At 45.2% G+C, this 12,542-nt stretch overlaps 1 protein-coding gene across 2 annotated transcripts in view; it reads right to left on the reverse strand.

The window, feature by feature from the left end:
* Nucleotides 1–12,542, reverse strand: part of LOC142288554 (uncharacterized) — a 48,106-nt gene continuing 35,564 nt past the window's right edge. For both annotated transcript variants that reach the window (XM_075333525.1, XM_075333524.1), the window contains exons 2-4: nt 12,077–12,135; nt 5,117–5,217; nt 1–1,215 (exon numbers count right to left, since the gene is read on the reverse strand). In XM_075333525.1, the coding sequence (XP_075189640.1) occupies nt 308–1,215; nt 5,117–5,195 (987 nt within the window). In that variant the 5' untranslated portion in view covers nt 5,196–5,217; nt 12,077–12,135 and the 3' untranslated portion in view covers nt 1–307. The remainder of the gene's footprint in view (nt 1,216–5,116; nt 5,218–12,076; nt 12,136–12,542) is intronic.

Consider the following 12,542-nt stretch of genomic DNA (forward strand, 5'->3'; position numbering starts at 1 on the left):
CAGCGACGTCGTTGTCGTTATGTGTGAACCCAGCTTTACACAAAGACAAAATGGAGTGTAGATTTAACAAAATGGATTCTTCTCTCATTCAAGCAATACACAAGTGGATGAATAAAGCGTACAAATTGGCTGTAACAAAAAAAAAAAAAGTTTTTTCTCCCCAAAAATTAAAAATGTGTAAAAAGATGAATCATTTGTAAATGATCCATTATAAAAAGTACACAACCGTAATGACATAAAATTAACTCTTTATTAACAGATAGTAAAAGTCTATTAATATTTACTAAAACAGACATTCTATTCATGACTATGGCTTCACTCCTGTGTGACTTCTCTCATGTTTAACAAGCTCTGATTTCTGAGCAAAACATTTCCCACATTCTGAACATGAATATGGCTTCTCTCCTGTGTGAATTCTCTCATGTGTAATAAGATTTGATTTCCGATCAAAACATTTCCCACATTCTGAACATGAATATGGCTTCTCTCCTGTGTGAATTCTCTCATGTCTATTAAGTGTTGATTTCTGAGCAAAACATTTCTCACATTCTGAACATGAATATAAATTCTCTCCTGTGTGAATTCTCTCATGTTTAACAAGATCTGATTTCCAAGCAAAACATTTCTCACATTCTGAACAGGAATATGGCTTCACTCCTGTGTGAATTCTCTCATGTGTAATAAGTGTTGATTTCTGAGCAAAACATTTCTCACATTCTGAACATGAATATAAATTCTCTCCTGTGTGAATTCTCTCATGTTTAACAAGATTTGATTTCAAAGCAAAACATTTCCCACATTCTGCACATGAATATGGCTTCACTCCTGTGTGAATTCTCTCATGAGTAATGAGATCTGATTTGTCCGCAAAACATTTCTCACATTCTGAACATGAATATGGCTTCTCTCCTGTGTGAATTCTCTCATGTTTAATCAGAGCTGATTTCTGAGCAAAACATTTCTCACATTCTGCACATGAATATGGCTTCACTCCTGTGTGAATTCTCTCATGTCTATTAAGTGTTGATTTCTGAGCAAAACATTTCCCACATTCTGCACATGAATATGGCTTCACTCCTGTGTGAATTCTCTCATGTGTAATGAGATGTAATTTCTGAGCAAAACATTTCCCACATTCTGAACATGAATATGGCTTCGCTTCTTTGTTACTTTCACTTCCCTTAGCATTCTGTGTGGAACTCCTGGTACCGTCATCTGCCATAAATAAAATTGAAGTTATAAGCTTTTAATAATATAACCGCAAACATACACAGACACACATAAATCCATATAAATTCCAAAGTGTGTAGTGTTCTACTTTAAAAGGCCTATGTGACAGAAAATACCCAAAATTACATTTTAAAAACTGCATCCTTCGAAGTGCTCAAAACGACATTCAATAAAACATATCTACAAAAGTATATCCAGTGGCACTCAATAATAAGGATACTTTGGCATTGCATTACTGTTGTAGAAATATTAGAAAAAGGGATTAATACGTAGGTAATGAGAAAAATGAGTAAAACGACATAGGCATTGCATTACTGCTTTAGAGATATTTGCAAAGTGAGATTTTTAGTTTATGTATTGACCAATCCATGTGAGCCCAATAACCTTGACAAGCACCTGACCAAGCACTCTGCCCTATAGCCAAGGTGTGTCCACCATCTTGTTTAGCCAGAAAGCAGACATGCAGATGTTTAATCACTCATAGACGCATTTAAGGTTAGGTTCCCAATATAATGAGATCACCTTGTCGAGGTGATCGGGCTCACATGGATTGGCCAATACATAAGCTAAGAATCTCTCTTTGCAAATATCTCGAAAGCAGTAATGCAATGCCTATGTCTTTTTACTCATTTTTCACATTAGCAATGTATTTATCCCTTTTTTGTAATATTCCTACAGCAGTAATGCAATGCCAAAGTACACTTTAGATACGTCACAGAAATTAAAGCAATGTGGAAGGAAAAAAATAAAATTTAAATTTTTCCCACAAAAGTGTTGCTTTAACCACAAATTTTCATTTTCCCAAGGGTAAGATGAGAAAATGGACCATATAATTCTGTTGTGCAATTTCTCATGTGTACGCCGATACCCAATATGTGGTGGAAAACCACTGCTTGAGTCCACAGCAGGACTCGGAAGGGAAGGAGCACAATTTGACTTTTGGAGAACAAAATTGGCTGAAATAGAGGATGTCATGTCACATTTGTAAAGCCCTTGATGTGCCTAAACAGTAGAACACCCCTCAAATTATCTCATTTTGAAATCTACACCACTGAAGGAATGTATATAGAGGTGTGGAAATCATAGGAGTACCCTTATATAGGGCAAGGGGTCTTTAGCACACCCCCAGTTATTATGGTGACCCATATGCACCCAATAATAAATGTTACTGGGGGCGTTGGATATGTGGAACGTTGTACCCCATAGGCTGTGAGCTGCAAATGCTGCTGTCAAAGATCAAAACGTTAACAGCAGTGGGTGAAGCTTACCTCCACTGAATAACTCAGGCATCATCTGCTGGCAATGGAGACTCAGCTTCTGAGCCCGCAAGAAGCAATAGGATGTAATAATTTGTTAAATATCGAGAAGGGGTTAAAGAAAACCTGGCAGCTACAAAAACACTATTTACCTGCAGATATAGAGCTAATCTGAGTACCTAGCATTTAAATGATATCTATCTGGTTTATTGGAACAGTGTGTGACACTAGTCACTGCATGGACAAGCCGTGAGGCAGGGTTATCAAATGTTCCGGGGTCAGATACAAAGAGAGCATGCCGTGAACTAAGGGGAAAGACAAAGGCGTAGTCAGCTCTGGGGTCAGAATATCAGGAGGATAGTGGATCAGGAAAATGGATGGTGTTAAAGCCGTGGACTCTATTCCTCTCAGGTAGGAGTCAAAGATTGGATCGGCAGCTGAACAAACCAAGACAGACTAGTCTGTAAGTTGCCAAAGTCACACACACGTTTATTGCAACATAAGAGGTTTATATACACCTTGGGGTGGTTACACAATATGGGGTATAAGATTACACAATCATGAATTTTAGGTGTTTACCATATGTCAAGGTTGATCTTTGTTGCACTTCTGGGAAATTAACAAAGAGTCTGCCAAATATTATGTTCCCAGGAAATATTATGTCAGGAAGGGAGTATGGGAGTATAAGATAGCATTGGGCCAAAAAGGATATAAAGGTTTCAAGGGATATGATTATAATGCCAAATCATTTAACAATAAGACATATTTTGGTCTGGCAGCTATAGATCAGAACACAGCACAGATAACAGAGGCCCACATTCGCAGGGAGCCGCGGTGGCGTCGAACTCTGTTTACAGGCAACCTGAAACTAGTTGCTCAGCTTCAGCTGAGTGTTTTACACTGTTTTCCAGTCCTGTGGAGTGGTTTGTGACTCCTTGAGAGGGGGGCTAATTTCTATTCAGCTGTGTTCTCCCTATTTAAGGTTTGAGATATTACTTCTTACTGCAGATGATACCTTCAGTTTATGCTCCTGTGATTCCGGTCTTTGTGGCAATCCTTTGTGGGGTTTGCATCTCCACTCCCGGTGAAGGGCGGGGGGGGGGGAGAAGTTAGATCAGGGTTTGGACAGGAGTTAGTGTTACGCTGGCTGGCAGTCCAGACCTGGATACCATCAAGCCTACCCCTGGGATAAGGGAAAGCACAAGGCCCTTAGTCTGAGGTTCCGTTTCAGCGGGTCCCTTCTCCAGTTACCCTGGCACCTCCGTGATACCCTGGTTTTGGGACTAACTACTCAGCTAAGTAATTGATCAATCACTCAGAACAGGGAACCCCTGAAGAAACCAAGCACCTCCCAGTTTCAGATTGGACAGTTGAGCTGTCGCTCAACAAACTAACAGCTTGGCACGGCCCTGATTCCATAGAGAGGCAAAATTGTCACTCACTGCGACCAAGACAGTGGAGAGATTGTGACACAGTGCCTGCAAGGAGAAAATGCAATTACATTCTCTCAGCAGCTGCTCACTTCCAGTCACCAGCAGAGTGGTAGGGGCTGTAACAGTCACCACTCACTAGATCAGACCTGGGCAAGGGGCGGCCCGCGGGCCACATCCGGCCCGCATACTGTCTGTGACCGGCCCGCCCGTCTTCAGCCGATGCAGTGGAGCCGGGCTGCTGCGTGCCGGGGGGGCAAGGAGTGATTCTGCAGCTCCGCACAGTCAGTGTAGGCAGCGGAACGCAGGAATCTCTATTCTGTTCCCTGACGGCACTTTCTCTGTGAATCACACACGCGCTCTGATGTTGTCAGTAGTGCGTGGCGTGTGTCATTTCAAAAGTTCCCGCCGGGCATTGTAAGAAACGGCACAGCATTGGCTTTCACAGAGAGAAGCAGCGGCGGGGGCCCCTCGGAGAACAGTATTGGCGCAGCCAGGGCCCGTACAAGAAAAGGAGCAGCTCAGCGGGGGGCACGTACGGAGGTGCCTGAGGACGGGGACAATAAGAAGGGAGAGGTAAGTAGTGACTAATAAACTGAGGAGGGGAGAATAGGGGAGTGGAGGGGGGGGGGCGGTGACTAATACTGGGGGTGTAGTGGTGTAGTTTTACAGGTGTAGTATATGGTGTTGTGTATATTGTGGTGTAGTACATGGGGTGTAGTGATGTAGTTTTATTACAGATGTTGTATATAGTGGTGTAGTAAATGGGGGTGTAGTGATGTATATTACAGGTGTATTATATGGGGGTGTAGAGATGTAGTTTGTTACAGGTGTATATAGGGGTGTAGTGATGTAGTTTATTACAGGTGTAGTATATGGAAGGGGTGTAGTGATGTAGTATATTGGGTAGAACTGAGTTAATTATATTAGTCCGGCCCTCTAAAACCATCCAAATTCCTCATGCGGCCCCATAGGAAAATTAATTGCACACCCCTGCACTAGATAGTGAGCGCACAGTAATCAACCCTCTTGTTCCTTGGCTGACAGCCTGTGAGCGGTAAGTGTTACTGTTTCCCGCACTGCATCGGTGACTGTATACGAGCGGCAGCAGGGAGAATGTAACTTCATTTTCTCCTTGCAGCTGGGAATGTGACTGTTCTCCTTGTTATTTAATGGTGACTCTTCACTGAGGAGGGTTACCTGTGGAAAGGTCTCTACTCCGTTCATCACCCCGCACATCCATTTCTCCTTTTTCCATAGTGTCTGCAGCGTTCTGCATATCTTTTCCCTGAATTTCAAAGCTGTAAAATAAATAATGTAAAAGTCAGGGACAGAAGGAAAAGTCATGTGGAAGGTTCTAGATGGACGCTTCTGCTACCAGAGCCGTGTGGCCCCTGAGACCAATCGATGCATGGCCTCTACGCCTCCTATATCGCCCGTGCTGCCCCAGAGTCAGTTCAGCAGGGATAGAAGCAGACGTGGCAGGGTCCACTTAGTGTGGTACATTATGACATTGGGATTTCCTTCATTGTTTTGTCTTCACAATTTGGACGCCCTAATGCTTATTTTTCCGTCATTTTATAATTGTTTTAGTCAACAATGTTGTATTTTTGAAAGCTTTCTTTTTGATGAAAATTAGTTTTATTTAATTTTTTTTTCTTTAAAGGAGTTGTCCGACATAAGCGCAAAAATGTTTTGTAAGCTATTCTGTGCTGTATTGTCATATAAGGCTACATGCGCACGGTGCAGTTTTTTTCTGCACACAAACTGCAACCAAAACTGCACTTTGTCAGAGTGAGCCTGGAAATGTCCCAAAAACGCTTGTAATGTAGGTGCGTTTTTAGTGCGTTTTTTGTCATTGCGTTTTTTTGAAGGAGAAACGAAATATGATAGGAAAGGATAATGGATAGATAGCTAGAATACATGATAGACAGTAAAAAATAGAAAGACTAGCTAGATGGATAGATAGATAATAAGAACATATAGATTAGATACTAAGAAAGAACAGAATACATAGAAAGAAATAACAATATAGCCAGCTTGGTTAGCTGTTTTTTTTTATTGTTGGGGGGAGGGGCTGGGGGTAAAAAAATAACATGGGGTCCCATTTTTGATATCCAGTACAGGAACAGCAGCAGCTGCAACCCTCAGCTGTCTGCTGTACCTTGGCTAGTTATGAAAAATAGAGGGGATCCCACACGTTTTTTTTAATTATTTGATTAAAAAAATACCTAAAAAATGACGTGGGATCCCCTCATTTTTCTAATACCAGCCAAGGTGCAGCAGATAACTGGGGGCTGATATTATTAGGGTGGAAAGGGCCATCGTTATTTGGCCCTTTTCAGCCTAGCAATAGCAGCCCACAGCCGCCCTAGAAGTGGCATATCCATAAGATGCGCCAATTGTGGTGCTGGATCCGGCTCTTCCCGTTGCCCTGGTGCAGTGGCTATCGGGTAATAAGGGGTTAATGGCAGACCATAGCTGCCACTAAGCCCTAGGTTAGTGATGTTATGCGTCTATGAGACACCCCACATCACATCAAAACAGCCTAAAAAATCCTTTTTTGAAATAAAATAACAAGCCCCTTCTTCTACCACTTTATTAATCCCCAAAACACCCCTCGAGGTCCGAAGTAATCCAAACGAGGTCCCACGATGCTTCCAGCTCTGCTACATCCCTGTCCTGTCACAGCCAGCGGTCATACAGCATGGCTGCCAGCTGTGAGTGTGGACATAGCCGCAGCGATCAGAATGAACTAGGGTGAATCCCTGACGTCACAGCTACGGCTCCCGCAGTACGGCAGGTGTCGCAGCAATAACATCACGGGTTCACTGCGGTTCAAGCCTGATGTCCTCCAGCTGTCACAGCAAACCACCCGAGTGTCAGCGGTGCCATCACTCAGGTGTTTGCCGTCACAGTTCGAGTCCTCCACCGCTGATAGAGCGACTCTCTTCAGTGCTGTACTATGTAGACTTGCCCACTGCGGCTGTGATTGGTTGCAGTCAGACAGCTGTCACTCAGCATGGGGGCTCGTCTGACTGCAACCAATCACAGATGGGGGAGGAGTCAACATGTGCTAATGAGCGGGTCCGAAAGAAGATGAGAAGCGGGGGAGCAGTGTGACAGCCGTGATCAGTGAGTATGTACTGCTTGGGGAGAAAGAGAGAGCGCAAGAGAGACATAGACACCAACACAGGCACCGACAAGTCAAATTCACTCCAGCATTGACTTTGTCATTCTGGAACTAAGTTGGTGAGCTGCGTTTCTTTTGACAAAATCGCAGGTAAAACACATGCAAAATGCACCAATTTGATAGCATGCATTTTTCCTTGCCTTTTTGATGCCCTCATTGACAAAAACGCAAGAAAGAATGAACATGCTGCGTCTTTTGTGTCACAAACTTTTGACAAAAAAAACCGCTGACAAACTGCAAGGTGCACATTACAAATCTGACTTCTCATAGACTTTGCTGGGAAGTCAGAGGTCAGAAAGTTCTGACAACAAAACTGCACCAAAAAAACGCGGCAAAATCGCGACAAAAACGCAGCGTGCGCATGTAGCCTAAATCACCCACACATTTTATTTTTTGTTTTTTAACTTTTGTTCCTCCTGAATTATCCCTTTATTCTCTGCAGACAGTTTATTTACCTGCAGCTCAAGCAAACATAAAAACTTCCTATACCGAACCTCACAGTCAGAGCTGGCCTCACCCGGGCTCACTGTCCAGCCCCGCCCTCTTCCCACCCTCTGCACACACACTATAGGCTATGTTCACATTTCCGCTATTTAGTATCCGTCACAATCCGCCGCTCTGATAAACAACGCAATCCGTTTGGCAGATTCCGTTGTTTCCCATAGACTTGTATGAGCGGTGGATTGTGACTGATGCCATTGCGTTGCATCCGCCTCGCGACTGATCAATTGTGGAATGACTTGACCATCGGGCGGCAGGAACGCAGCATGTAACGTTTTTTGAGCAGCGGAATCCTTTTGATTTCACTGCGCATGGTCAAATCTTGTGTTTAATTATTCAAATCAATGTCTCTCTCTCTCGGCGGCCGAACGATCAGCTGATCACCCGGCAGCCGCCTTCTGTGAGCGATCAGCTGATCACCCGGCAGCCGCCTTCTGTGAGCGATCAGCTGATCACCCGGCAGCCGCCTTCTGTGAGCGATCAGCTGATCGCCCAGCAGCCGCCTTCTGTGAGCGATCAGCTGATCGTCCGGCAGCCGCCTTCTGTGAGCGATCAGCTGATCGCCCGGCGGCCGGCTACTGTTAACGGCCACCGTCTTCTGTGAGCGATCAGCTGATCATTCATAATAGCCGGCCGCTGGTTAAACAGTGAAAATTTAAAAAAAAAAACAACGGATCATTTTGCAGAATCAGTCACGTCAGTTGTGCCACTATCTGCAATGCATCCGTTGCATCAGTCACACAACTGATTGTGACGGATGCAAAACAACGGAAGTGTGAACATAGCCTTAGCTGTCAGTATTAGGCCCAGCACTGACCTGTTCTCACTCTAGCATTGGAAATAACCGCCCCATATCGGGCTCTGCACCCCCCTCCACACACAGGGCTCTGCGCCCCCACACAGCCTCCTCTGCACAGCAGGAGCCCCCGCACAGCAGGAGCCCCCACACAGCCTCCTCTGCACAGCAGGAGCCCCCACACAGCAGGAGCCCCCACACAGCCTACTCTGCACAGCAGGAGCCCCCCCCACAGCCTCCTCTGCACAGCAGGAGCCCCCAACACAGCCTCCTCTGCACAGCAGGAGCCCCCAACACAGCCTCCTCTGCACAACAAGAGCCCCCATACAGCCTCCTCTACACAGCAGGACTCCCACACAGCCTCCTATGCACAGCAGGAGCTCCCACGCAGCCTCCTATGCACAGCAGGAGCTCCCACACAGCCCCCTATGCACAGCAGGAGCCCCCACACAGCTTCCTATGCACAGCAGGAGCCCCCACACAGCCTCATCTGTACAACAGGAGCCCTCACACACCCTCATCTGCACAGCAGGAGCCCTCACACACCCTCATCTGCACAGCAGGAGCCCTCACACACCCTCATATGCATAGCAGGAGCCCCCACACAGCTTCCTATACACAGGAGCCCCCATACAGCTTACTGTACAAAGCAGGAGCACCCACAAAGCCTGCTATGCACAACAGGACCCCCACAGAACCTCCTACGCACAACAGGAGCCCCCACACAGCCTCCTATACACAGCAGAAGCCTATATACAGCAGGGGCCCCACAGATCCCATATAGAAATACAAAAAAAAAATAAAAATCACCTAATCCTGATTCCCAATACCGAAGCCTGTCTCCTCTTCTATGGCGGCCTGCAGAGGCAGTGCTATGCGATGACTTCCCCGCTCTGCTCTTGTGGCACGATGACATCTCCTAAGCCTTAGACCTGTAGTGGTCTGCAGCTTAGGAGACGGGGAATGATAGAGCATGGAGCTCTTGCTCTGTTACAGGACTGAACTGTATCGGGGAAATGTGACGCCAAAACAGTTCAGTGCGGTGGTCGCAGAAGATTCGGGGCTGCGGGCAAGAAGTTCAGAGCCGGAGCCCCAGATCTTTGATGCCAGCAACGTCCCTACCGACGGGTCCCCTCTGTGTCCAGTTTGGGGGCGTACCAGGGCATTGGCTGGTGTCTGTGCGCCAGACCAATGTTTAATAGATGATAGAGAGACAGATAACAGGATGGATGTATAAATAGACAGAATGAATACACAGACAGACAGCTGCATATTGCACACTATACAGGACAAACATATCTTATACATAACACAGAAAGACAGCACATAATAGATGATTCACATTATACTCACTGCCTTCCTGGCCTCCTGGAGTTCAGAGGGTCTTTAGAATCAGCTTCTCCAGCTGTAGCAGTGCAGGCGGCTCTACCCCTTCTCTCTGGTGAAGACTGGAGAAGACAGGACGCAGAACACACAGAAGGGGAGGGCGCCCTGTGCCGGAGCCTATGCAGAGCGGGAGCAGCAAATGAAAGTGAATTGCTGCTCCCTGCGGTGCCCCCTGTGCTGTCTGACAGCTGGTGCCCTGTGCGACCGCACCAGTCACACATAGCTTAAGCCGGCCATGAAAGCACCCCCATTATCCTCTATATATAATGCACCCCCCATAGCTCTCCATTTAGTATAATGGGCTTCATATTGCCTTCCCTATATTACTATATATTATAATGCACCCCATAGTCTTCCATATATAATAACATACCCATATTCCTTCATATATTGTAATACAACCCATAGTCCTCAATATAGTATAATTCAGCCCTCATAGTCCTATACATATATTACATTGCACTCTCCATATATTATAATGCATCCCTATAGTACTCCATATAAAATAATGCAACCCCCATAGTCCTCCATATCGTGTAATGCACCTGTCATACATAGTCCTGCAAATAGTATGATGCACCCCTATAGTCCTCCATATCGTATAATGAACAGCTCATAGGCCTCCATATAATATAATGTACACCCTATAGTCGTTCGTACAATAAAATGCACACTCATAGTCCTCCACATTGTATAATGTACCCCCATAGTCCTCCATATAGCATAAAGCAAACCCCTTAGTCCTCCATATATTATAATGCACCCCCATAGTTATCCACATAGTATTATGGCCATGGACCAGTGTACTCCCTTTTTTTTAAAAAAAAAAAACAACCTCTCCTCTTTCCCGCACTGCTCCAGTCTCTGCAGTGGAGAGTGTTCTGCAGCTCTGCACATCTCGGCACAGCGGGCACACAGTTGTGACATCATCGCGCCCCCCTGTGCAGAGACGCCAGATCTCAGACACCGAAGGAAAATAGTGGAGGAGGAAGCAGAGAGCTCCATCTTTCATCATTGCTTTCAACTGTGGCGGCATCTGCAATGCTGATACAGTTGAAAGTGCGATGCTGAGCAGGGGAACGAATGGTGCCAGTGCTGGCATCGGGCCCCCCTGACTCTCGGGCCCCATACTGGCCTTAGTCTTCCGTTATTGGCGATACGCCACTGGAGGGGTCATTTCACAATTTTTCTTTATGGCGCTCACTTGTACTATAGATGACAGAAGGGTTGTCCGCCCCTTTTTATACTTATGTGTGTCCCTCTATGGTATGAAATTAAGTAACAAAGCGGAGCATTGATCTCCCAACTTTCATCTCTGACCCGGATCTCTGCTTTATGTTTTATTTTACACCACACTGGGCGGCTGCAAATACATCAAAAACCTGTTTAAAATTTTAATTTTTTTTTATGTTTTCTTTGGATTTTTTGTATGAAACATTGTTTTGATTTATATAAAACCTTTTTGATCTTCTTATTCACTTTCTTTTCTCCCAGTTTGGGGTGTTGAGTAGAGATGAGCAAACCTGTGAAAGTTCGGTTCGGCGGCAGCAGTCGTACCTCCGCTAGTTGGAAATTGACCTGAACCCCAATGGAAGTCACTGATTGGCAGTTCGAGTCTCCGCCCACATACAGCCAGCTATAAGCAGAATACGTCCGGGAGAGGGTGGGTGGGGACTTTTCTATTTTTGTCTTTAGGATGGGGGGGGGGGGTTGCACATTACAAGCGATCACGCTGTTGCTACCCCCAGTGTGAGCAACACTGCCATGGGCTCACACTGGGTTGAGCACCGAGCGTACCTGAGCACAGCGATGCTGGCGCCATTGGTCAGCGTATGTAAAGCATCTGAACTCTGTTTTTTAGAAAGTCTGTGTTTGGTTAAAATAAAAAAAAAAATACCAAACATCAGGTTCGCTCATCTCTAGTCCTGAGATCCTCTGCTCGCTGATATAATACACTGGGCTCTGTATTGTGATTATTTGTTCATCAGTGTAGACCTCGTATGTGCACACACCGCTTCATAGACTCCGGCGAGCACGACCATGCTCCGGGGCTCGGTAAAAGCATTTTGACGTTCGGACGGGATCGACTTGTTTAATGAGTATAGTGGAAGTCAATCGGGAACGCAAGCATTTTTCATAGATAACAGAGATAGATAATAGATAGATATATAGCTAGACAGATAATAGATAGATATATAGATAGACAGATAATAGTGATAAATAGATAATAGATAGATATGTGATAGATAATACAGACAGATAATAGATAGATCACTGCACTGACCCTTTCTCCTGTGTTCTGCGCTGATCTTTGGCCTCGTCCTCCTTACAGATTTATACCAACTGTAAGATAAATAGATAACAGATAGATAATAGCGCGATATATAGATAATACATGGATAGACACTAGAGATATATAGATAGATAATACATAGTCAGACATGACAAGCAGTAACTGCACATTTCCCCCTCACACTCGCTGCACTGACCCTCTCTCCTGTGTTCTGCTCTGATCTTCGTCCTCCTCACGGACTTACACCAACTGTCTGACTGAAAAATGTATCCATAGCAACTGCTATGTCTTGATACCATGAAAGCTGCACTGTGATTGGTTGTTCTGTGACAGAGCTGCGCTGTGATTGGTTGTTCTGTGACATGAGAGCTGCGCTGTGATTGGTTGTTTTGTGACAGAGCTGCACTGTGATTGGTTGTTCTGTGACAGAGCTGCGCTGTGATTGGTTGTTCTGTGA

Source organism: Anomaloglossus baeobatrachus, unplaced genomic scaffold (genome assembly GCF_048569485.1).
Source record: "Anomaloglossus baeobatrachus isolate aAnoBae1 unplaced genomic scaffold, aAnoBae1.hap1 Scaffold_84, whole genome shotgun sequence".
Lineage (NCBI taxonomy): Eukaryota > Metazoa > Chordata > Amphibia > Anura > Aromobatidae > Anomaloglossus > Anomaloglossus baeobatrachus.